We start from the raw sequence: 25,591 nt of genomic DNA, 5'->3' as shown, positions 1-25,591 counted from the left end.
CTGTCTCTCTCTCTCGCTCTCACTCTCTCTCTCCCTCTCTCTCCCTCCCTCTCGCTCTCACTCTCTCTCTCTTTCTCTCCCTCCCTCCCTCCATCTCTCTCTCTCTCTCTCTCTCTCTCTCTCTCTCTCTCTCTCTCTCTCTCTCTCTCTCTCTCTCTCTCTCTCTCTCTCTCCCCCTCCCTCTCTCTCTCTCTCTCTCTCTCTCCCCAGTGCTCGTACGTTCCTCCATGTGAGAGGGACAACCAGAAGAACAAGGACAATGTTCTGTGGTGGGAGGACTACTGGACTAAAGAGGTCAGCTCCCAATCCTTCACCTGTTTCTTCAACCAGCAGAGAAGGTGAGACCTTCCCCTAAACTCTACCAATACCCCCTCCCCTTCCCCTAAACCCTACCACTATCCCCTCCCCTAACCCTAAACCCTACTATTAGACCCTCCCCTACCCCCTCCCCTAACCCTAAACCCTACTATTAGAGCCTCCCCCAACCCTAAACCCTACCACTATCCCCTCCCCTAACCCTAAACCCTACTATTAGACCCTCCCCCAACCCTAAACCCTACCACTATCCCCTCCCCTAACCCTAAACCCTACTATTAGACCCTCCCCTACCCCCTTCCCTAACTCTAAACCCTACCACTAGCCCCTCCCCTAACCCTAAACCCTACCACTATCCCCTCCCCTAACCCTAAACCCTACTATTAGACCCTCCCCTACCCCCTTCCCTAACTCTAAACCCTACCACTAGCCCCTCTTCTAACCCTAAACTCTACCTATAGCCCCTCCCCTAACCCTAAACCCTACCACTAGCCCCTCCCCTAACCCTAAACCCTACCACTAGCCCCTCCCCTAACCCTAAACCCTACTATTAGACCCTCCCCTACCCCCTTCCCTAACTCTAAACCCTACCACTAGCCCCTCTCCTAACCCTAAACCCTACCACTAGCCCCTCCCCTAACCCTAAACCCTACCACTAGCCTCTCCCCTAACCCTAAACCCTACTATTAGACCCTCCCCTACCCCCTTCCCTAACTCTAAACCCTACCACTAGCCCCTCTCCTAACCCTAAACCCTACCGCTAGCCCCGCCCCTAACCCTAAACCCTACCACTAGCCCCGCCCCTAACTCTAAACCCTACCACTAGCCCCGCCCCTAACTCTAAACCCTACCACTAGCCCCTCTCCTAACCCTAAACCCTACCGCTAGCCCCGCCCCTAACCCTAAACCCTACCACTAGCCCCGCCCCGCCCCTAACTCTAAACCCTACCGCTAGCCCCGCCCCTAACCCTAAACCCTACCACTAGACACTCCCCCAACCCTAAACCCTACCGCTAGCCCCTCCCCTAACTCTAAACCCTACTATTAGACCCTCCCCTCCCCCTCCCCTAACCCTAAACCCTACCACTAGACACTCCCCCAACTCTAAACCCTACCACTAGCCTCTCCCCTAACCCTAAACCCTACCACTAGCCCCTCCCCTAACTCTAAACCCTACCACTAGCCCCTCCCCTAACCCTAAACCCTACTATTCGACCCTGCCCCACCCCTCCCCTAACTCTAAACCCTACCACTAGACACTCCCCTAACTCTAAACCCTACCACTAGACCCCCTTCCTGCTCACGTCCTTCCTGCTCACGTTTTTCCTGCTCACGTCCTTCCTGCTCACGTCCTTCCTGCTCACGTTCTTCCTGCTCACGTTCTTCCTGCTCACGTCCTTCCTGCTCACGTTCTTCCTGCTCACGTCCTTCCTGCTCACGTTCTTCCTGCTCACGTCCTTCCTGCTCACGTTCTTCCTGCTCACGTTCTTCCTGCTCACGACCTTCCTGCTCACGACCTTCCTGCTCACGTCCTTCCTGCTCACGTCCTTCCTGCTCACGTCCTTCCTGCTCACGTTCTTCCTGCTCACGTTCTTCCTGCTCACATTCTTCCTGCTCACGTTCTTCCTGCTCACGTTCTTCCTGCTCACGTTCTTCCTGCTCACGTCTTCCTGCTCACGTCCTTCCTGCTCACGTTCTTCCTGCTCACGTCCTTCCTGCTCACGTTCTTCCTGCTCACGTTCTTCCTGCTCACGTCCTTCCTGATCACGTCCTTCCTGCTCACGTTCTTCCTGCTCACGTCCTTCCTGCTCACGTCCTTCCTGCTCACGTTCTTCCTGCTCACGTCCTTCCTGCTCACGTTCTTCCTGCTCACGTCCTTCCTGCTCACGTTCTTCCTGCTCACGTCCTTCCTGCTCACGTTCTTCCTGCTCACGTTCTTCCTGCTCACGTTCTTCCTGCTCACGTTCTTCCTGCTCACGTCCTTCCTGATCACGTCCTTCCTGCTCACGTTCTTCCTGCTCACGTCCTTCCTGCTCACGTCCTTCCTGCTCACGTTCTTCCTGCTCACGTCCTTCCTGCTCACGTTCTTCCTGCTCACGTCCTTCCTGCTCACGTCCTTCCTGCTCACGTTCTTCCTTAATACAACAATAGAAGTATTCTGTCTTCTGAAAGGTGAGCCCCTCCCCTCCCCTACCACCCTAAACCCTACCACTAGCACCTCCCCTACCACTCCCACTGATGAGGGCATACATCAAAGAGGATTCAATAAAGCAGAATACAACCATGTCAGAATTCCATCTTCTGAGAGGTGACAGAGCCTACCCACCCTGCTCTCATTCTGATTACAGTAACCCTCATGTTTCATACCGAGTTTAATAATGAGGATTTGTCAATTCAGGAAGTGAAATTCAATTCAAACTGAGATAATCTGAATCCCGGTGCGCTCTCAACCACCACAAAAAAAGTGCCTACAGTACTTTGTCAACCCACAATATATGGTCACACGCTCCCTGAGCATACAGCAGCACCTTCAGAGCTGTCTCTAGACCAAACACGTGTCTGCTGAGGTATAACACACACTCCCTGAGCATACAGCAGCACCTCCAGAGCTGTCTCTAGACCAAACACGTGTCTGCTGAGGTATAACACACACTCCCTGAGCATACAGCAGCACCTCCAGAGCTGTCTCTAGACCAAACACGTGTCTGCTGAGGTATAACACACACTCCCTGAGCATACAGCAGCACCTCCAGAGCTGTTTCTAGACCAAACACGTGTCTGCTGAGGTATAACACACACTCCCTGAGCATACAGCAGCACCTCCAGAGCTGTCTCTAGACCAAACACGTGTCTGCTGAGGTATAACACACACTCCCTGAGCATACAGCAGCACCTCCAGAGCTGTCTCTAGACCAAACACGTGTCTGCTGAAGTATAACACAAACACTTTTTCCTCAAAAGAGATTGTAGAGATTTGAGACCTGTCCGGGCAAACAGGAAGATGGATTGTTTGTAGGACAGGCTCAGTCTGCAGTCTATTTTAGGGTGAAGCAGTGAGAACCAGATGGCAAGGTGTAAAAATGTTTTGTGGCCGCCTTTCAAAAACCCTCTCTGTTCTTTTTCAACTTAATGATAGCCATTTTCATGTGAACTATTTTCCTGCAGTAACTCTTAACATAACTTTACATTCGACAACCAAATATGTCAAAGACAGTAGCAGACAGGCAGTGAAGTCACAAGATGCACCTGGTCATCAGCTGTGTGGTGATGGGAGAGTCTGTCGCCTGCTGGGGATCCATTTCCTGTGGGGCAGGATATGACATGTTCATGTACTGTAGGGAGGAGTCTGAGAACACCACTAATCAACACTTATCCATAGCCAATCATCCCTTCAGTGGCTATTTTGGAGGCCCCTTGGATCTTGTGGAGCAAGTGTGACTAAAGGAATCAACACATACCGTTTCACACCATGTGGGTCTCCTCCTGGACCCCTGCTACACCTGGGGCCTGTATCCAGGACACTCTTTTTATATTTAACTAGGCAAGTCAGTTAAGAACGACTTCTTATTTACAATGACGGCCTACCCCGAACGACGCTGGGCCAATTGTGCTACAGCCTGAAATCGAACCAGGGTCTGTAGTGACGCCTCTAGCACTAAAATGCAGTGCCTTAGACCGCTGCTCCACCCGGGAGCCCTAGACCTCTTGAGTTGGGCTTCATCCTTTTCTTCATCTGGCAGTTCATCGGCTGCAGCAGCAGACACAGCTCAGTGTCAGCCAACTGAACACTGGACTAGAGGAACGTAAGGACACAGTCAACTCTGCTGAGGAGTTCAACGGCCTCTGAACACTATCCAGTTCATCTGGGCAGTTCATCTGGGCAGTTCATCTGGGCAGTTCATCTGGCAGTTCATCTGGCAGTTCATCTGGGCAGTTCATCTGGGCAGTTCATCTGGGCAGTTCATCTGGGCAGTTCATCTGGGCAGTTCATCTGGCAGTTCATCTGGCAGTTTATCTGGGCAGTTCATCTGGGCAGTTCATCTGGCAGTTCTTCTGGCAAGTCATCTGGCAGTTCGTCTTGCAGTTCATCTGGCAGTTCATCTGGCAGTTCATCTGGCTGTTCATCTGGCAGTTCATCTGGCAGTTCATCTGGCAGTGCATCTGGCAGTTCATCTGGCAGTTCATCTGGCAGTTCATCTGGGCAGTTCATCTGGCAGTTCATCTGGCAGTTCATCTGGCAGTTCATCTGGCAGTTCATCTGGGCAGTTCATCTGGCAGTTCATCTGGGCAGTTCTTCTGGGCAGTTCATCTGGCAGTTCATCTGGGCACTTCATCGGGGCAGTTCATCCGGGCAGGTCATCTGGCAGTTCATCTGGGCAGTTCATCTGGCAGTTCATCTGGCAGTTCATCTGGCAGTTCATCTGGGCAGTTCATCTGGGCAGTTCATCTGGGCAGTTCATCTGGGCAGTTCATCTGGCAGTTCATTGTATTGCAGATTTCTCTTGTAGCAATGACAGTGTTTTTTTCATCACCAGGAACCTCTTAGATTGACTGAAATAAATGCAAAGTGTAACGTATGTTTATAACTGAACTGGTACACGGATAGTGTTCAGAGGCCGTTGAACTCCTCAGCAGAGTTGACTGTGTCCTTACGTTCCTCTAGTCCAGTGTTCAGTTGGCTGACACTGAGCTGTGTCTGCTGCTGCAGCCTACACTACACTACAGTGTGCTACTGTATAGTGCTGTGCACTGCTGTATGGCTGGTGCAGTGTTGGCCTAAGTGGGCCCCTCCAGACCACTGCTTACCCCAAAACAGCCTGATACAGACCTTTTTATTTATATATCATCTCAAATATGTACATATTTTAACTCAATACCCGTTCCAATTCTTAGTTTGCATGCAAGCTATTCGCAAGTACAGTTTTAATGCAATAAAGAAACAAAATGGCAAGGGGATAATGTTATTGAAAGGGGAAAAGAGACTCCGCACCTTTTTATTGAACATTTGATATCCAGCACCTGCTTTGTGATCTTTTGCTATTTGGGATAATTATTACTTTTTCACACTTTGTTAACTGGAACATAAAGGGTATGAATCACTCCATAAAACAACAATAAAATCCTATTGCTGTATGTCTGTATACACCTCCTCCTAGGCATCTGTTTTCTCTCTGATAAACATTTCTCTTGACGTAATCAGTCTGTAATTACTCTTGTACGCGGCTGCTCTGATTATACACCTGCCACATACTGTTAGAAACATCCCCTCATTCAGAGGTATCATCAACATCACCTCATTCAGAGATATCATCAACTCCCCTCATTCTGAGGTATCATCAACTCCCCTCATTCAGAGGTATCATCAACTCCCCTCATTCAGAGGTATCATCAACATCCCCTCATTCAGAGGTATCATCAACATCCCCTCATTCAGAGGTATCATCAACTCCCCTCATTCAGAGGTATCATCAACTCCCCTCATTCAGAGGTATCATCAACATCCCCTCATTCAGAGGTATCATCAACTCCCCTCATTCAGAGGTATCATCAACTCCCCTCATTCAGAGGTATCATCAACTCCCCTCATTCAGAGGTATCATCAACATCCCCTCATTCAGAGGTATCATCAACTCCCCTCATTCAGAGGTATCATCAACGCCCCTCATTAAGAGGTATCATCAACTCCCCCTCATTCAGAGGTATCATCAACTCCCCCTCATTCAGAGGTATCATCAACTCCCCTCATTCAGAGGTATCATCAACTCCCCTCATTCAGAGGTATCATCAACTCCCCTCATTCAGAGGTATCATCAACTCCCCTCATTCAGAGGTATCATCAACTCCCCTCATTCAGAGGGATCATCAACTCCCCTCATTCAGAGGGATCATCAACTCCCCTCATTCAGAGGTATCATCAACATCCCCTCATTCAGAGGTATCATCAACTCCCCTCATTCAGAGGTATCATCAACTCCCCTCATTCAGAGGTATCATCAACATCCCCTCATTCAGAGGTATCATCAACTCCCCTCATTCAGAGGTATCATCAACATCCCCTCATTCAGAGGTATCATCAACTCCCCCTCATTCAGAGGTATCATCAACTCCCCTCATTCAGAGGTATCATCAACTCCCCTCATTCAGAGGTATCATCAACATCCCCTCATTCAGAGGTATCATCAACTCCCCTCATTCAGAGGTATCATCAACATCCCCTCATTCAGAGGTATCATCAACTCCCCTCATTCAGAGGTATCATCAACCTCCCCTCATTCAGAGGTATCATCAACTCCCCTCATTCAGAGGTATCATCAACTCCCCTCATTCCCCTTATGACTCATCGTGTTGTGGCGTTAATATTTTTCTCTGTTCTACTACTCATCTGTTCTCTAGCATTCCCTGTCCAGTTTGTTTAAAGTTTTCTCCTCATTCACCCTCCTCCTCACCTCCTCTTCCTCTCCTCCTCCCTCTCCTCCTCTCCTCCTCCTCTCCTCCTCACCTAGGGTTAAGAGCAGGTGAGCCAGTGACCGAAAGGTTGCTTGTTCAAATCCTCAATCCGACTAGTCGAAAAGTCTGTTGATGTGCCCTTGAGCAAGGCACTGAACCCTAATTGCTTTTGTAAGTTACTCTGGATAAGAGCATTTGTTAAATTCCTAAGCAGGTAGCCTAGTGGTTAGAGCGTTGGACCAGTAAAGGTTGCTGGATCGAATCCCTGACAGGGTAAAAATGTGCTGTTCTACCCCTGAGCAAGGCAGTTAAGCCACTGTTCCCTGGGCCCTGAACAAGGCAGTTAACCCACTGTTCCCTGGGCCCTGAGCAAGGCAGTTAACCCACTGTTCCCTGGACCCTGAACAAGGCAGTTAACCCACTGTTCCCTGGGCCCTGAGCAAGGCAGTTAACCCACTGTTCCCTGGGCCCTGAGCAAGGCAGTTAACCCACTGTTCCCTGGGCCCTGAGCAAGGCAGTTAACCCACTGTTCCCTGGGCCCTGAACAAGGCAGTTAACCCACTGTTCCCCGGGCCCTGAACAAGGCAGTTAACCCACTGTTCCCTGGGCCCTGAGCAAGGCAGTTAAACCCACTGTTCCCCGGGCCCTGAACAAGGCAGTTAACCCACTGTTCCCTGGGCCCTGAACAAGGCAGTTACCCCACTGTTCCCTGGGCCCTAAACAAGGCAGTTAACCCACTGTTCCCTGGGCCCTGAACAAGGCAGTTAACCCACTGTTCCCTGGGCCCTGAACAAGGCAGTTAACCCACTGTTCCCTGGGCCCTGAACAAGGCAGTTAACCCACTGTTCCCTGGGCCCTGAACAAGGCAGTTAACCCACTGTTCCCCAGGTGCCGTGGATGTGGATAAAGGCAGCAGATTCAGAGGGGTTGGGTTAAATGCGGAAGACACATTGCAGTTGAATACATTCAGTTGGACAGCTGACTAGGTCTTCCCCTAAATGAGGGAATAATGTTATTATTCCTTCACACATGATGTAGCGTTTCTCTTCATCTGTTCTGTATCGTCCCCTGTTCTCTGGCTACATCCAGTCTTTCAGTTTGTTCAAAGCTGGGCCCTCAATTCCCCCTCCTGACCTTCACATCCCTTCAACCCTGCTCTTGGCTTTTAGTATCTGTCTGTCTGTCTGGTCATCTTCCTTCAACCCTGCCCTTGTCTTTTAGTATCTATCTGTCTGTCTGCTCATCTCCCTTCAATCCTGATCTTGTCTTTTAGTATCTGTCTGTCTGTCTGCTCATCTTCCTTCAACCCTGCTCTTGTCTTTTAGTATCTGTCTGTCTGTCTGCTCATTTTCCTTTAACCCTGCCCTTGTCTTTTAGTATCTGTCTGTCTGTCTGCTCATCTTCCTTCAACCCTGCTCTTGTCTTTTAGTATCTGTCTGTCTGTCTGCTCATCTTCCTTCAACCCTGCTCTTGTCTTTTAGTATCTGTCTGTCTGTCTGCTCATCTTCCTTCAACCCTGCTCTTGTCTTTTAGTATCTGTCTGTCTGTCTGCTCATCTCCCTTCAACCCTGCCCTTGTCTTTTAGTATCTGTCTGTCTGCTCATCTTCCTTCAACCCTGCCCTTGTCTTTTAGTATCTATCTGTCTGTCTGCTCATCTTCCTTCAACCCTGCCCTTGTCTTTTAGTATCTATCTGTCTGTCTGCTCATCCGCCTTCAACCCTGCCCTTGTCTTTTAGTATCTATCTGTCTGCTCATCTTCCTTTAACCCTGCCCTTGTCTTTTAGTATCTATCTGTCTGTCTGCTCATCTTCCTTCAACCCTGCCCTTGTCTTTTAGTATCTATCTGTCTGCTCATCTTCCTTTAACCCTGCCCTTGTCTTTTAGTATCTATCTGTCTGTCTGCTCATCTTCCTTCAACCCTGCTCTTGTCTTTTAGTATCTGTCTGTCTGTCTGCTCATCTTCCTTTAACCCTGCCCTTGTCTTTTAGTATCTGTCTGTCTGCTCATCTTCCTTTAACCCTGCCCTTGTCTTTTAGTATCTATATGTCTGTCTGCTCATCTTCCTTTAACCCTGCCCTTGTCTTTTAGTATCTATCTGTCTGTCTGCTCATCTTCCTTTAACCCTGCCCTTGTCTTTTAGTATCTATCTGTCTGTCTGCTCATCTTCCTTTAACCCTGCCCTTGTCTTTTAGTATCTGTCTGTCTGCTCATCTTCCTTCAACCCTGCCCTTGTCTTTTAGTATCTATCTGTCTGCTCATCTTCCTTCAACCCTGCCCTTGTCTTTTAGTATCTATCTGTCTGTCTGCTCATCTTCCTTCAACCCTGCCCTTGTCTTTTAGTATCTATATGTCTGTCTACTCATCTTCATTCAACCCTGCCCTTGTCTTTTAGTATCTGTCTGTCTGCTCATCTTCCTTTAACCCTGCCCTTGTCTTTTTGTATCTGTCTGTCTGCTCATCTTCCTTCAACCCTGCCCTTGTCTTTTAGTATCTATCTGTCTGCTCATCTTCCTTCAACCCTGCCCTTGTCTTTTAGTATCTATCTCTCTGTCTGCTCATCTCCCTTTAACCCTGCCCTTGTCTTTTAGTATCTATCTGTCTGTCTGCTCATCTTCCTTCAACCCTGCTCTTGTCTTTTAGTATCTATCTGTCTGTCTGGTCATCTTCCTTCAACCCTGCCCTTGTCTTTTAGTATCTGTCTGTCTGCTCATCTTCCTTCAACCCTGCCCTTGTCTTTTAGTATCTGTCTGTCTGCTCATCCTCCTTCAACCCTGCCCTTGTCTTTTAGTATCTATCTGTCTGCTCATCTTCCTTCAACCCTGCCCTTGTCTTTTAGTATCTATCTCTCTGTCTGCTCATCTCCCTTTAACCCTGCCCTTGTCTTTTAGTATCTGTCTGTCTGTCTGCTCATCTTCCTTCAACCCTGCCCTTGTCTTTTAGTATCTGTCTGTCTGCTCATCTTCCTTCAACCCTGCCCTTGTCTTTTAGTATCTGTCTGTCTGCTCATCTTCCTTCAACCCTGCCCTTGTCTTTTAGTATCTATATGTCTGTCTGCTCATCTTCCTTCAACCCTGCCCTTGTCTTTTAGTATCTGTCTGTCTGCTCATCTTCCTTCAACCCTGCCCTTGTCTTTTAGTATCTGTCTGTCTGCTCATCTTCCTTCAACCCTGCCCTTGTCTTTTAGTATCTGTCTGTCTGGTCATCTTCCTTCAACCCTGCCCTTGTCTTTTAGTATCTATCTCTCTGTCTGCTCATCTTCCTTCAACCCTGCCCTTGTCTTTTAGTATCTATCTGTCTGTCTGCTCATCTCCCTTTAACCCTGCTCTTGGCTTTTAGTATCTGTCTGTCTGCTCATCTTCCTTCAACCCTGCTCTTGGCTTTTAGTATCTATCTGTCTGTCTGCTCATCTTCCTTCAACCCTGCCCTTGTCTTTTAGTATCTATCTCTCTGTCTGCTCATCTCCCTTTAACCCTGCCCTTGTCTTTTAGTATCTATATGTCTGTCTGCTCATCTTCCTTCAACCCTGCCCTTGTCTTTTAGTATCTGTCTGTCTGCTCATCTTCCTTCAACCCTGCCCTTGTCTTTTAGTATCTGTCTGTCTGCTCATCTTCCTTTAACCCTGCCCTTGTCTTTTAGTATCTGTCTGTCTGCTCATCTTCCTTCAACCCTGCCCTTGTCTTTTAGTATCTATCTGTCTGCTCATCTTCCTTCAACCCTGCCCTTGTCTTTTAGTATCTATCTGTCTGTCTGCTCATCTTCCTTCAACCCTGCCCTTGTCTTTTAGTATCTATCTGTCTGTCTGCTCATCTTCCTTCAACCCTGCTCTTGTCTTTTAGTATCTATCTGTCTGTCTGCTCATCTTCCTTCAACCCTGCCCTTGTCTTTTAGTATCTGTCTGTCTGCTCATCTTCCTTCAACCCTGCCCTTGTCTTTTAGTATCTGTCTGTCTGCTCATCCTCCTTCAACCCTGCCCTTGTCTTTTAGTATCTATCTGTCTGCTCATCTTCCTTCAACCCTGCCCTTGTCTTTTAGTATCTATCTCTCTGTCTGCTCATCTCCCTTTAACCCTGCCCTTGTCTTTTAGTATCTGTCTGTCTGTCTGCTCATCTTCCTTCAACCCTGCCCTTGTCTTTTAGTATCTGTCTGTCTGCTCATCTTCCTTCAACCCTGCCCTTGTCTTTTAGTATCTGTCTGTCTGCTCATCTTCCTTCAACCCTGCCCTTGTCTTTTAGTATCTATATGTCTGTCTGCTCATCTTCCTTCAACCCTGCCCTTGTCTTTTAGTATCTGTCTGTCTGCTCATCTTCCTTCAACCCTGCCCTTGTCTTTTAGTATCTGTCTGTCTGCTCATCTTCCTTCAACCCTGCCCTTGTCTTTTAGTATCTGTCTGTCTGGTCATCTTCCTTCAACCCTGCCCTTGTCTTTTAGTATCTATCTCTCTGTCTGCTCATCTTCCTTCAACCCTGCCCTTGTCTTTTAGTATCTATCTCTCTGTCTGCTCATCTCCCTTTAACCCTGCTCTTGGCTTTTAGTATCTATATGTCTGTCTGCTCATCTTCCTTCAACCCTGCCCTTGTCTTTTAGTATCTGTCTGTCTGCTCATCTTCCTTTAACCCTGCCCTTGTCTTTTAGTATCTGTCTGTCTGCTCATCTTCCTTTAACCCTGCCCTTTTCTTTTAGTATCTGTCTGTCTGTCTGGTCATCTTCCTTCAACCCTGCCCTTGTCTTTTAGTATCTATCTGTCTGTCTGCTCATCTTCCTTCAACCCTGCCCTTCTCTTTTAGTATCTATCTGTCTGTCTGCTCATCTTCCTTCAACCCTGCTCTTGTCTTTTAGTATCTGTCTGTCTGCTCATCTTCCTTCAACCCTGCCCTTGTCTTTTAGTATCTATATGTCTGTCTGCTCATCTTCCTTTAACCCTGCCCTTGTCTTTTAGTATCTGTCTGTCTGTCTGTCTGCTCATCTCCCTTTAACCCTGCCCTTGTCTTTTAGTATCTATCTGTCTGTCTGCTCATCTTCCTTCAACCCTGCCCTTGTCTTTTAGTATCTATCTGTCTGCTCATCTTCCTTTAACCCTGCCCTTGTCTTTTAGTATCTATCTGTCTGTCTGCTCATCTTCCTTCAACCCTGCTCTTGTCTTTTAGTATCTGTCTGTCTGTCTGCTCATCTTCCTTCAACCCTGCCCTTGTCTTTTAGTATCTGTCTGTCTGCTCATCTTCCTTTAACCCTGCCCTTGTCTTTTAGTATCTATATGTCTGTCTGCTCATCTTCCTTTAACCCTGCCCTTGTCTTTTAGTATCTATCTGTCTGTCTGCTCATCTTCCTTTAACCCTGCCCTTGTCTTTTAGTATCTATCTGTCTGTCTGCTCATCTTCCTTTAACCCTGCCCTTGTCTTTTAGTATCTGTCTGTCTGCTCATCTTCCTTCAACCCTGCCCTTGTCTTTTAGTATCTATCTGTCTGCTCATCTTCCTTCAACCCTGCCCTTGTCTTTTAGTATCTATCTGTCTGTCTGCTCATCTTCCTTCAACCCTGCCCTTGTCTTTTAGTATCTATATGTCTGTCTACTCATCTTCATTCAACCCTGCCCTTGTCTTTTAGTATCTGTCTGTCTGCTCATCTTCCTTTAACCCTGCCCTTGTCTTTTTGTATCTGTCTGTCTGCTCATCTTCCTTTAACCCTGCCCTTGTCTTTTAGTATCTGTCTGTCTGCTCATCTTCCTTCAACCCTGCCCTTGTCTTTTAGTATCTATCTGTCTGCTCATCTTCCTTCAACCCTGCCCTTGTCTTTTAGTATCTATCTGTCTGTCTGCTCATCTTCCTTCAACCCTGCCCTTGTCTTTTAGTATCTATCTGTCTGTCTGCTCATCTTCCTTCAACCCTGCTCTTGTCTTTTAGTATCTATCTGTCTGTCTGCTCATCTTCCTTCAACCCTGCCCTTGTCTTTTAGTATCTGTCTGTCTGCTCATCTTCCTTCAACCCTGCCCTTGTCTTTTAGTATCTGTCTGTCTGCTCATCCTCCTTCAACCCTGCCCTTGTCTTTTAGTATCTATCTGTCTGCTCATCTTCCTTCAACCCTGCCCTTGTCTTTTAGTATCTATCTCTCTGTCTGCTCATCTCCCTTTAACCCTGCCCTTGTCTTTTAGTATCTGTCTGTCTGTCTGCTCATCTTCCTTCAACCCTGCCCTTGTCTTTTAGTATCTGTCTGTCTGCTCATCTTCCTTCAACCCTGCCCTTGTCTTTTAGTATCTGTCTGTCTGCTCATCTTCCTTCAACCCTGCCCTTGTCTTTTAGTATCTATATGTCTGTCTGCTCATCTTCCTTCAACCCTGCCCTTGTCTTTTAGTATCTGTCTGTCTGCTCATCTTCCTTCAACCCTGCCCTTGTCTTTTAGTATCTCTCTGTCTGCTCATCTTCCTTCAACCCTGCCCTTGTCTTTTAGTATCTGTCTGTCTGGTCATCTTCCTTCAACCCTGCCCTTGTCTTTTAGTATCTATCTCTCTGTCTGCTCATCTTCCTTCAACCCTGCCCTTGTCTTTTAGTATCTATCTCTCTGTCTGCTCATCTCCCTTTAACCCTGCTCTTGGCTTTTAGTATCTATATGTCTGTCTGCTCATCTTCCTTCAACCCTGCCCTTGTTTTTTAGTATCTGTCTGTCTGCTCATCTTCCTTTAACCCTGCCCTTGTCTTTTAGTATCTGTCTGTCTGCTCATCTTCCTTCAACCCTGCCCTTGTCTTTTAGTATCTATCTCTCTGTCTGCTCATCTCCCTTTAACCCTGCCCTTGTCTTTTAGTATCTGTCTGTCTGTCTGCTCATCTTCCTTCAACCCTGCCCTTGTCTTTTAGTATCTGTCTGTCTGCTCATCTTCCTTCAACCCTGCCCTTGTCTTTTAGTATCTGTCTGTCTGCTCATCTTCCTTCAACCCTGCCCTTGTCTTTTAGTATCTATATGTCTGTCTGCTCATCTTCCTTCAACCCTGCCCTTGTCTTTTAGTATCTGTCTGTCTGCTCATCTTCCTTCAACCCTGCCCTTGTCTTTTAGTATCTGTCTGTCTGCTCATCTTCCTTCAACCCTGCCCTTGTCTTTTAGTATCTGTCTGTCTGGTCATCTTCCTTCAACCCTGCCCTTGTCTTTTAGTATCTATCTCTCTGTCTGCTCATCTTCCTTCAACCCTGCCCTTGTCTTTTAGTATCTATCTGTCTGTCTGCTCATCTCCCTTTAACCCTGCTCTTGGCTTTTAGTATCTGTCTGTCTGCTCATCTTCCTTCAACCCTGCTCTTGGCTTTTAGTATCTATCTGTCTGTCTGCTCATCTTCCTTCAACCCTGCCCTTGTCTTTTAGTATCTATCTCTCTGTCTGCTCATCTCCCTTTAACCCTGCCCTTGTCTTTTAGTATCTATATGTCTGTCTGCTCATCTTCCTTCAACCCTGCCCTTGTCTTTTAGTATCTGTCTGTCTGCTCATCTTCCTTCAACCCTGCCCTTGTCTTTTAGTATCTGTCTGTCTGCTCATCTTCCTTTAACCCTGCCCTTGTCTTTTAGTATCTGTCTGTCTGCTCATCTTCCTTCAACCCTGCCCTTGTCTTTTAGTATCTATCTGTCTGCTCATCTTCCTTCAACCCTGCCCTTGTCTTTTAGTATCTATCTGTCTGTCTGCTCATCTTCCTTCAACCCTGCCCTTGTCTTTTAGTATCTATCTGTCTGTCTGCTCATCTTCCTTCAACCCTGCTCTTGTCTTTTAGTATCTATCTGTCTGTCTGCTCATCTTCCTTCAACCCTGCCCTTGTCTTTTAGTATCTGTCTGTCTGCTCATCTTCCTTCAACCCTGCCCTTGTCTTTTAGTATCTGTCTGTCTGCTCATCCTCCTTCAACCCTGCCCTTGTCTTTTAGTATCTATCTGTCTGCTCATCTTCCTTCAACCCTGCCCTTGTCTTTTAGTATCTATCTCTCTGTCTGCTCATCTCCCTTTAACCCTGCCCTTGTCTTTTAGTATCTGTCTGTCTGTCTGCTCATCTTCCTTCAACCCTGCCCTTGTCTTTTAGTATCTGTCTGTCTGCTCATCTTCCTTCAACCCTGCCCTTGTCTTTTAGTATCTGTCTGTCTGCTCATCTTCCTTCAACCCTGCCCTTGTCTTTTAGTATCTATATGTCTGTCTGCTCATCTTCCTTCAACCCTGCCCTTGTTTTTTAGTATCTGTCTGTCTGCTCATCCTCCTTCAACCCTGCCCTTGTCTTTTAGTATCTGTCTGTCTGCTCATCTTCCTTCAACCCTGCCCTTGTCTTTTAGTATCTATCTCTCTGTCTGCTCATCTCCCTTTAACCCTGCCCTTGTCTTTTAGTATCTGTCTGTCTGTCTGCTCATCTTCCTTCAACCCTGCCCTTGTCTTTTAGTATCTGTCTGTCTGCTCATCTTCCTTCAACCCTGCCCTTGTCTTTTAGTATCTGTCTGTCTGCTCATCTTCCTTCAACCCTGCCCTTGTCTTTTAGTATCTATATGTCTGTCTGCTCATCTTCCTTCAACCCTGCCCTTGTCTTTTAGTATCTGTCTGTCTGCTCATCTTCCTTCAACCCTGCCCTTGTCTTTTAGTATCTGTCTGTCTGCTCATCTTCCTTCAACCCTGCCCTTGTCTTTTAGTATCTGTCTGTCTGGTCATCTTCCTTCAACCCTGCCCTTGTCTTTTAGTATCTATCTCTCTGTCTGCTCATCTTCCTTCAACCCTGCCCTTGTCTTTTAGTATCTATCTGTCTGTCTGCTCATCTCCCTTTAACCCTGCTCTTGGCTTTTAGTATCTGTCTGTCTGCTCATCTTCCTTCAACCCTGCTCTTGGCTTTTAGTATCTATCTGTCTGTCTGCTCATCTTCCTTCAACCCTGCCCTTGTCTTTTAGTATCTATCTCTCTGTCTGCTCATCTCCCTTTAACCCTGCCCTTGTCTTTTAGTATCTATATGTCTGTCTGCTCATCTTCCTTCAACCCTGCCCTTGTCTTTTAGTATCTGTCTGTCTGCTCATCTTCCTTCAACCCTGCCCTTGTCTTTTAGTATCTGTCTGTCTGCTCATCTTCCTTTAACCCTGCCCTTGTCTTTTAGTATCTGTCTGTCTGCTCATCTTCCTTCAACCCTGCCCTTGTCTTTTAGTATCTATCTGTCTGCTCATCTTCCTTCAACCCTGCCCTTGTCTTTTAGTATCTATCTGTCTGTCTGCTCATCTTCCTTCAACCCTGCCCTTGTCTTTTAGTATCTATCTGTCTGTCTGCTCATCTTCCTTCAACCCTGCTCTTGTCTTTTAGTATCTATCTGTCTGTCTGCTCATCTTCCTTCAACCCTGCCCTTGTCTTTTAGTATCTGTCTGTCTGCTCATCTTCCTTCAACCCTGCCCTTGTCTTTTAGTATCTGTCTGTCTGCTCATCCTCCTTCAACCCTGCCCTTGTCTTTTAGTATCTATCTGTCTGCTCATCTTCCTTCAACCCTGCCCTTGTCTTTTAGTATCTATCTCTCTGTCTGCTCATCTCCCTTTAACCCTGCCCTTGTCTTTTAGTATCTGTCTGTCTGTCTGCTCATCTTCCTTCAACCCTGCCCTTGTCTTTTAGTATCTGTCTGTCTGCTCATCTTCCTTCAACCCTGCCCTTGTCTTTTAGTATCTGTCTGTCTGCTCATCTTCCTTCAACCCTGCCCTTGTCTTTTAGTATCTATATGTCTGTCTGCTCATCTTCCTTCAACCCTGCCCTTGTCTTTTAGTATCTGTCTGTCTGCTCATCTTCCTTCAACCCTGCCCTTGTCTTTTAGTATCTCTCTGTCTGCTCATCTTCCTTCAACCCTGCCCTTGTCTTTTAGTATCTGTCTGTCTGGTCATCTTCCTTCAACCCTGCCCTTGTCTTTTAGTATCTATCTCTCTGTCTGCTCATCTTCCTTCAACCCTGCCCTTGTCTTTTAGTATCTATCTCTCTGTCTGCTCATCTCCCTTTAACCCTGCTCTTGGCTTTTAGTATCTATATGTCTGTCTGCTCATCTTCCTTCAACCCTGCCCTTGTCTTTTAGTATCTGTCTGTCTGCTCATCTTCCTTTAACCCTGCCCTTGTCTTTTAGTATCTGTCTGTCTGCTCATCTTCCTTTAACCCTGCCCTTTTCTTTTAGTATCTGTCTGTCTGTCTGGTCATCTTCCTTCAACCCTGCCCTTGTCTTTTAGTATCTATCTGTCTGTCTGCTCATCTTCCTTCAACCCTGCCCTTCTCTTTTAGTATCTATCTGTCTGTCTGCTCATCTTCCTTCAACCCTGCTCTTGTCTTTTAGTATCTGTCTGTCTGCTCATCTTCCTTCAACCCTGCCCTTGTCTTTTAGTATCTATATGTCTGTCTGCTCATCTTCCTTTAACCCTGCCCTTGTCTTTTAGTATCTGTCTGTCTGTCTGCTCATCTCCCTTTAACCCTGCCCTTGTCTTTTAGTATCTATCTGTCTGTCTGCTCATCTTCCTTCAACCCTGCCCTTGTCTTTTAGTATCTATCTGTCTGCTCATCTTCCTTTAACCCTGCCCTTGTCTTTTAGTATCTATCTGTCTGTCTGCTCATCTTCCTTCAACCCTGCTCTTGTCTTTTAGTATCTGTCTGTCTGTCTGCTCATCTTCCTTCAACCCTGCCCTTGTCTTTTAGTATCTGTCTGTCTGCTCATCTTCCTTTAACCCTGCCCTTGTCTTTTAGTATCTATATGTCTGTCTGCTCATCTTCCTTTAACCCTGCCCTTGTCTTTTAGTATCTATCTGTCTGTCTGCTCATCTTCCTTTAACCCTGCCCTTGTCTTTTAGTATCTATCTGTCTGTCTGCTCATCTTCCTTTAACCCTGCCCTTGTCTTTTAGTATCTGTCTGTCTGCTCATCTTCCTTCAACCCTGCCCTTGTCTTTTAGTATCTATCTGTCTGCTCATCTTCCTTCAACCCTGCCCTTGTCTTTTAGTATCTATCTGTCTGTCTGCTCATCTTCCTTCAACCCTGCCCTTGTCTTTTAGTATCTATATGTCTGTCTACTCATCTTCATTCAACCCTGCCCTTGTCTTTTAGTATCTGTCTGTCTGCTCATCTTCCTTTAACCCTGCCCTTGTCTTTTTGTATCTGTCTGTCTGCTCATCTTCCTTTAACCCTGCCCTTGTCTTTTAGTATCTGTCTGTCTGCTCATCTTCCTTCAACCCTGCCCTTGTCTTTTAGTATCTATCTGTCTGCTCATCTTCCTTCAACCCTGCCCTTGTCTTTTAGTATCTATCTGTCTGTCTGCTCATCTTCCTTCAACCCTGCCCTTGTCTTTTAGTATCTATCTGTCTGTCTGCTCATCTTCCTTCAACCCTGCTCTTGTCTTTTAGTATCTATCTGTCTGTCTGCTCATCTTCCTTCAACCCTGCCCTTGTCTTTTAGTATCTGTCTGTCTGCTCATCTTCCTTCAACCCTGCCCTTGTCTTTTAGTATCTGTCTGTCTGCTCATCCTCCTTCAACCCTGCCCTTGTCTTTTAGTATCTATCTGTCTGCTCATCTTCCTTCAACCCTGCCCTTGTCTTTTAGTATCTATCTCTCTGTCTGCTCATCTCCCTTTAACCCTGCCCTTGTCTTTTAGTATCTGTCTGTCTGTCTGCTCATCTTCCTTCAACCCTGCCCTTGTCTTTTAGTATCTGTCTGTCTGCTCATCTTCCTTCAACCCTGCCCTTGTCTTTTAGTATCTGTCTGTCTGCTCATCTTCCTTCAACCCTGCCCTTGTCTTTTAGTATCTATATGTCTGTCTGCTCATCTTCCTTCAACCCTGCCCTTGTCTTTTAGTATCTGTCTGTCTGCTCATCTTCCTTCAACCCTGCCCTTGTCTTTTAGTATCTCTCTGTCTGCTCATCTTCCTTCAACCCTGCCCTTGTCTTTTAGTATCTGTCTGTCTGGTCATCTTCCTTCAACCCTGCCCTTGTCTTTTAGTATCTATCTCTCTGTCTGCTCATCTTCCTTCAACCCTGCCCTTGTCTTTTAGTATCTATCTCTCTGTCTGCTCATCTCCCTTTAACCCTGCTCTTGGCTTTTAGTATCTATATGTCTGTCTGCTCATCTTCCTTCAACCCTGCCCTTGTTTTTTAGTATCTGTCTGTCTGCTCATCTTCCTTTAACCCTGCCCTTGTCTTTTAGTATCTGTCTGTCTGCTCATCTTCCTTTAACCCTGCCCTTGTCTTTTAGTATCTGTATGTCTGTCTGGTCATCTTCCTTCAACCCTGCCCTTGTCTTTTAGTATCTATCTGTCTGTCTGCTCATCTTCCTTCAACCCTGCCCTTCTCTTTTAGTATCTATCTGTCTGTCTGCTCATCTTCCTTCAACCCTGCTCTTGTCTTTTAGTATCTGTCTGTCTGCTCATCTTCCTTCAACCCTGCCCTTGTCTTTTAGTATCTATATGTCTGTCTGCTCATCTTCCTTTAACCCTGCCCTTGTCTTTTAGTATCTGTCTGTCTGTCTGCTCATCTCCCTTTAACCCTGCCCTTGTCTTTTAGTATCTATCTGTCTGTCTGCTCATCTTCCTTTAACCTTGCTCTTGGCTTTTAGTATCTATCTGTCTATCTGCTCATCTTCATTCAACCCTGCTCTTGGCTTTTAGTATCTATCTGTCTGTCTGCTCATCTTCCTTCAACCCTGCCCTTGTCTTTTAGTATCTATCTGTCTGTCTGCTCATCTCCCTTTAACCCTGCTCTTGGCTTTTAGTATCTGTCTGTCTGCTCATCTTCCTTCAACCCTGCTCTTGGCTTTTAGTATCTATCTGTCTGTCTGCTCATCTTCCTTCAACCCTGCCCTTGTCTTTTAGTATCTATCTCTCTGTCTGCTCATCTCCCTTTAACCCTGCCCTTGTCTTTTAGTATCTATATGTCTGTCTGCTCATCTTCCTTCAACCCTGCCCTTGTCTTTTAGTATCTGTCTGTCTGCTCATCTTCCTTCAACCCTGCCCTTGTCTTTTAGTATCTGTCTGTCTGCTCATCTTCCTTTAACCCTGCCCTTGTCTTTTAGTATCTGTCTGTCTGCTCATCTTCCTTCAACCCTGCCCTTGTCTTTTAGTATCTATCTGTCTGCTCATCTTCCTTCAACCCTGCCCTTGTCTTTTAGTATCTATCTGTCTGTCTGCTCATCTTCCTTCAACCCTGCCCTTGTCTTTTAGTATCTATCTGTCTGTCTGCTCATCTTCCTTCAACCCTGCTCTTGTCTTTTAGTATCTATCTGTCTGTCTGCTCATCTTCCTTCAACCCTGCCCTTGTCTTTTAGTATCTGTCTGTCTGCTCATCTTCCTTCAACCCTGCCCTTGTCTTTTAGTCTCTGTCTGTCTGCTCATCCTCCTTCAACCCTGCCCTTGTCTTTTAGTATCTATCTGTCTGCTCATCTTCCTTCAACCCTGCCCTTGTCTTTTAGTATCTATCTCTCTGTCTGCTCATCTCCCTTTAACCCTGCCCTTGTCTTTTAGTATCTGTCTGTCTGTCTGCTCATCTTCCTTCAACCCTGCCCTTGTCTTTTAGTATCTGTCTGTCTGCTCATCTTCCTTCAACCCTGCCCTTGTCTTTTAGTATCTGTCTGTCTGCTCATCTTCCTTCAACCCTGCCCTTGTCTTTTAGTATCTGTCTGTCTGTCTGCTCATCTTCCTTCAACCCTGCCCTTGTCTTTTAGTATCTGTCTGTCTGCTCATCTTCCTTCAACCCTGCCCTTGTCTTTTAGTATCTGTCTGTCTGCTCATCTTCCTTCAACCCTGCCCTTGTCTTTTAGTATCTGTCTGTCTGGTCATCTTCCTTCAACCCTGCCCTTGTCTTTTAGTATCTATCTCTCTGTCTGCTCATCTTCCTTCAACCCTGCCCTTGTCTTTTAGTATCTATCTCTCTGTCTGCTCATCTCCCTTTAACCCTGCTCTTGGCTTTTAGTATCTATATGTCTGTCTGCTCATCTTCCTTCAACCCTGCCCTTGTCTTTTAGTATCTGTCTGTCTGCTCATCTTCCTTTAACCCTGCCCTTGTCTTTTAGTATCTGTCTGTCTGCTCATCTTCCTTTAACCCTGCCCTTGTCTTTTAGTATCTGTCTGTCTGTCTGGTCATCTTCCTTCAACCCTGCCCTTGTCTTTTAGTATCTATCTGTCTGTCTGCTCATCTTCCTTCAACCCTGCCCTTCTCTTTTAGTATCTATCTGTCTGTCTGCTCATCTTCCTTCAACCCTGCTCTTGTCTTTTAGTATCTGTCTGTCTGCTCATCTTCCTTCAACCCTGCCCTTGTCTTTTAGTATCTATATGTCTGTCTGCTCATCTTCCTTTAACCCTGCCCTTGTCTTTTAGTATCTGTCTGTCTGTCTGCTCATCTCCCTTTAACCCTGCCCTTGTCTTTTAGTATCTATCTGTCTGTCTGCTCATCTTCCTTTAACCTTGCTCTTGGCTTTTAGTATCTATCTGTCTGTCTGCTCATCTTCATTCAACCCTGCTCTTGGCTTTTAGTATCTATCTGTCTGTCTGCTCATCTTCCTTCAACCCTGCCCTTGTCTTTTAGTATCTATCTGTCTGTCTGCTCATCTCCCTTTAACCCTGCTCTTGGCTTTTAGTATCTGTCTGTCTGCTCATCTTCCTTCAACCCTGCTCTTGGCTTTTAGTATCTATCTGTCTGTCTGCTCATCTTCCTTCAACCCTGCTCTTGGCTTTTAGTATCTGTCTGTCTGTCTGCTCATCTTCCTTCAACCCTGCCCTTGTATTTTAGTATCTATCTGTCTGTCTGCTCATCTTCCTTCAACCCTGCCCTTGTCTTTTAGTATCTATCTGTCTGTCTGCTCATCTTCCTTCAACCCTGCCCTTGTCTTTTAGTATCTATCTGTCTGTCTGCTCATCTTCCTTCAACCCTGCCCTTGTCTTTTAGTTCATATCTGTCTTTGTGCTAATGTTTTTCTATCAAACCATCATAGTGATTTCATCATCCTCCCTCCTCCCTCCATGTCTCTGCCTTTCTCCATCCCATCTTGCATTGCTGCCAACTGTAGCTGTCTGCCATGTGCTCCTGATGTCTCTTCCCTCCTCCACCCCTCACCCTCCTCCAGCCCTCACTCTCCTCCAGCCCTCACCCTCCTCCAGCCCTCACCCTCCTCCAGCCCTCACCCTCCTCCAGCCCTCACCCTCCTCCAGCCCTCACCCTCCTCCAGCCCTCACCCTCCTCCAGCCCTCACCCTCCTCCAGCCCTCACCCTCCTCCACCCTCACCCTCCTCCACCCCTCACCCTCCTCCAGCCCTCACCCTCCTCCAGCCCTCACCCTCCTCCAGCCCTCACCCTCCTCCACCCTCACCCTCCTCCACCCCTCACCCTCCTCCAGCCCTCACCCTCCTCCAGCCCTCACCCTCCTCCACCCTCACCCTCCTCCACCCCTCACCCTCCTCCAGCCCTCACCCTCCTCCAGCCCTCACCCTCCTCCACCCTCACCCTCCTCCACCCCTCACCCTCCTCCAGCCCTCACCCTCCTCCAGCCCTCACCCTCCTCCAGCCCTCACCCTCCTCCAGCCCTCACCCTCCTCCAGCCCTCACCCTCCTCCAGCCCTCACCCTCCTCCAGCCCTCACCCTCCTCCAGCCCTCACCCTCCTCCACCCCTCACCCTCCTTCAAAGAGTCGGTGCTAAATCACTGCTGTGGATAGAAACCTTCTTGTGGATCCTGACTTCTCTGTAATGAAGTGAAACGTGATGTACTTTGTCCCTGGATGGCATCCAGAATGCACGTCTCCTAGATCATCAGACAAACCTTCTAAAGTTGATAGGTGACATTTGTGCTGCATTTAGTTTATTTTCTGTCAACACTGAAGTTCCTGATAGACAGACATTGCTTTGCATTCTGTTAACACTCACCACTTTTTTGTTGCCTCACGCCCCCCTAAATTCTTACTCTTTTACCCCCTTGCCCTCTATCTCCCCCTGCAGACCTGACGACGTACTGTGGCGGCGTTCCCACGACGCCAGCGTCCTCCTCCACTGCGTCCTGTGGCCCATGGTGAGCCTGCTGGTGGGCACCCTCATCGTCCTTCTCACCGTGTGCGCCCGCAGCCTGGCCGTGCGCGCCGAGGCCATCCAAAAGAGGAAGTGCTCGTACGAGCCGGCAGGCAACTCAGAGCAGGGCAAGACTCCGCCCAACACCAACACCGCCTCCTTCCGGACCCTGCCGATGTTCGCTGTTCCTGTTCGACGCAGAGACCGGGAACAGGAACACTAGATGGATGGATGGATGGATGGATGGATGGATGGATGGATGGATGGATGGATGGATGGATGGATGGATAGATAGATTGATGATGACTGTGGTCTCAGTGGTGGCTGTTGTGTGATGAGGACCTCGTAGAAGCGTGGAATGTTTGAACTTCCTATTATGACTATTCTGAACACTCTCATTCCGCTGGACTGGACTCGAGGCTCATGCACCAGAAATGCTTGTCTGTCTCGTCTTGGTGTGTTAGTCTACTTGTGTAAGAGCCATTTTGTCAGTTCAACTCTCAGCTGGTGGGGGACCTTTCTAATGATATGTGTATTACAATGTGTTGGTTATGTCTACGAAGAAGCAAAAATCCAAAAAGGACATTGCCGCTTTCTGTCACTGGTCATGTTTTTGGACAGGTCTGTGTCACGTGTTGAGCCTCTGTGTCTCTGTGCTGATTGTAATGTTGTTTGCGTTTACTTCACTAGCTGAGCTCGGTCTCAAAGTTCAGAGTTCACTGACTTACAAACAGGAAATGTCTGTGACCTTTGAACACTCTTTAACTGGACTCTTCATTACAAAGCCCTGGTCGTATGAAGGGAGGGATTGTGAGGGCGTCCCGGCCAGGACCACCTGAGAGGAATCTTCGACACCAGTTACACAAAATGTCAGTGCTTTGTTTAGAGAGAATGTGATGAAAGGAATTCTGGGAGAGTCCTTCTAATCCCTGGGACTACAGAGCCAGATGCAGACCTTGGTCTGATCACCCCCGGCATGATGTACTGTCTTCTTCTCTGGGTGGTATTAGGAAGCTTTTAAATGCCTATCTCACTGTTACTGAACACCCCGGGCCAGGATTGAAACAAATCGCTACAATGCGTATATTACTTTTAAAGGCATATTGTGGTTTGTTTTAATCCGGTTCGCCCTCTCTCTCCTCTCTGTACCACCTGTCTTTTACTTAACCTGTTTCTAACAAGGCTTCTTTAAGGCATCTGTCCAACTCCAGCGAACCCAACCGCCATGGACGGATTATGTCTGCTGTTTGTTTTCAGTTGGTTGTCGCAGGACATGTTTGAACCTATTATGTCCTGATTTAATATGCAGAATCGGCCACGGACAGTTGGTCTGCGTTCGGGGACAAAACTTGGGATAGGTAGTTTGTCTGTGGTTGGATAGATGTGCAGATTCCTTGACTGTAGCAACTTCCTCTGTCTTCTCTTCTGTCAGGTAGTGGTTTTAGTTTTTTCACGATGCAAATTGATTGGTTTTCTTACCACAGTAGCAGACTTTTGCACCGTTTTGAATAGTTCGTCGTCCGTATGTGTTACAGTAAGCTCTCCGATTGGTTTGAACAGTTAGTACATCCAGTTAGTGTTTTCCATCGATTGGATAAAAAAAAAGAAATCTGATCTGAGTAAAAATCGTTAGACCTACCTACCTTGCTCCAAGAAAAGGTTTGCTCTCTCCATTGCATTAATCGGACGTACAGAAGTTTTTACTTGTGTATTTTCTACAAAAGAAGTAGCTAAGACATTGTCGTCCTTTGCTAAAAGATGAATGATATTTCATACATAAAGCCATATGCTGAACATGTGATTGCAGTAAGAGACATCTCTAGGGGAGGTTATGTCCTCTTAAGCTGTAACAGTAGTACAAAACAAACATATATTTTGTGTTGGAAAGAGAATGTTTTTTATAAAGCCAATCCATTATAACGTCTGCTGCATAATGATGAGTAATAGTGCCTGATAGATATCTTTAATAAAAAGAATAAGAGTTATTGTCTTCAAAATAGTTTATTACTGCACCATATTCTTCTTCTTTCTTTAAAATAAATCTTCTTCGGGATCGGTGTCCCTTCCACGGGACGGGTGAGCTAACGTACTGTAGGCTAATGCGATTAGCATGAGGTTGTAAGTAACAGCAACATTTCCCAGGACATGGACATTTCTGATATGGACAGAAAGATTCAATTCTTGTTAATCCAACTGCACTGTCCAATGTATAGTAGCTATGACAGTGAAAGACTACCATGCTATTGTTTGAGGAGAGTGCACAATTTTGAACATGAAAAGTTATTAATAAACAAATTAGGCACATTTGGGCAGTCTTGATACAACATTTTGAACAGAAATGCAATGGTTTATTGGATCAGTCTAAAACGTCACACATACACTACTGCCATCTAGTGGCCAAAATCTAAATTGCACCTGGGCTGGAATAATACATTATGGCCTTTCTCTTGCATTTCAAAGATGATGGTACAAAAAAAATACATAAGAATGGTTGTTTTTTTCTTTGTATTATCTTTTACCAGATCTATTGTGTTATATTCTCCTACATTCCTTTCACATTTCCACAAACTTTAAAGTGTTTGCTTTCAAATGGTACCATGAATATGCATATCCGTGCTTCAGGGCCTGAGCTACAGGAAGTTTTAAACTGCACTGCAGTCTTTCAGAAAACCATTATAAGTATTCAGATTTACAGATTTACTGATGATTTGACCTGGTTACAGCTGAATGGCAGATGTTTGTGTTATGATGGTGTCTCACCTGGTTACAGGTGAATGACAGATGTTTGTGTTATGATGGTGTCTCACCTGGTTACAGGGGAATGACAGATGTTTGTGTTATGATGGTG

General features: G+C 46.5%; 1 protein-coding gene across 1 annotated transcript; it reads left to right on the top strand.

Moving 5' to 3' along the window:
- Nucleotides 1–204: 204 nt before the first annotated feature.
- LOC129847117 (calcium-activated potassium channel subunit beta-4-like) lies at nucleotides 205–25,047 on the top strand (the record flags this gene model as incomplete). Its single annotated transcript, XM_055914926.1, has 2 exons — nucleotides 205–338; nucleotides 22,678–25,047. Coding segments are annotated over 2 exons (423 nt in total), but the record flags the coding sequence as incomplete, so codon positions are not given.
- Nucleotides 25,048–25,591: the final 544 nt, after the last annotated feature.

The sequence above is a fragment of the Salvelinus fontinalis genome, unplaced genomic scaffold (genome assembly GCF_029448725.1).
Source record: "Salvelinus fontinalis isolate EN_2023a unplaced genomic scaffold, ASM2944872v1 scaffold_0711, whole genome shotgun sequence".
NCBI lineage: Eukaryota > Metazoa > Chordata > Actinopteri > Salmoniformes > Salmonidae > Salvelinus > Salvelinus fontinalis.
The sequence above is the reverse complement of the archived record's forward strand: the minus strand, read 5'-3'. Positions and strand labels throughout refer to the sequence as shown.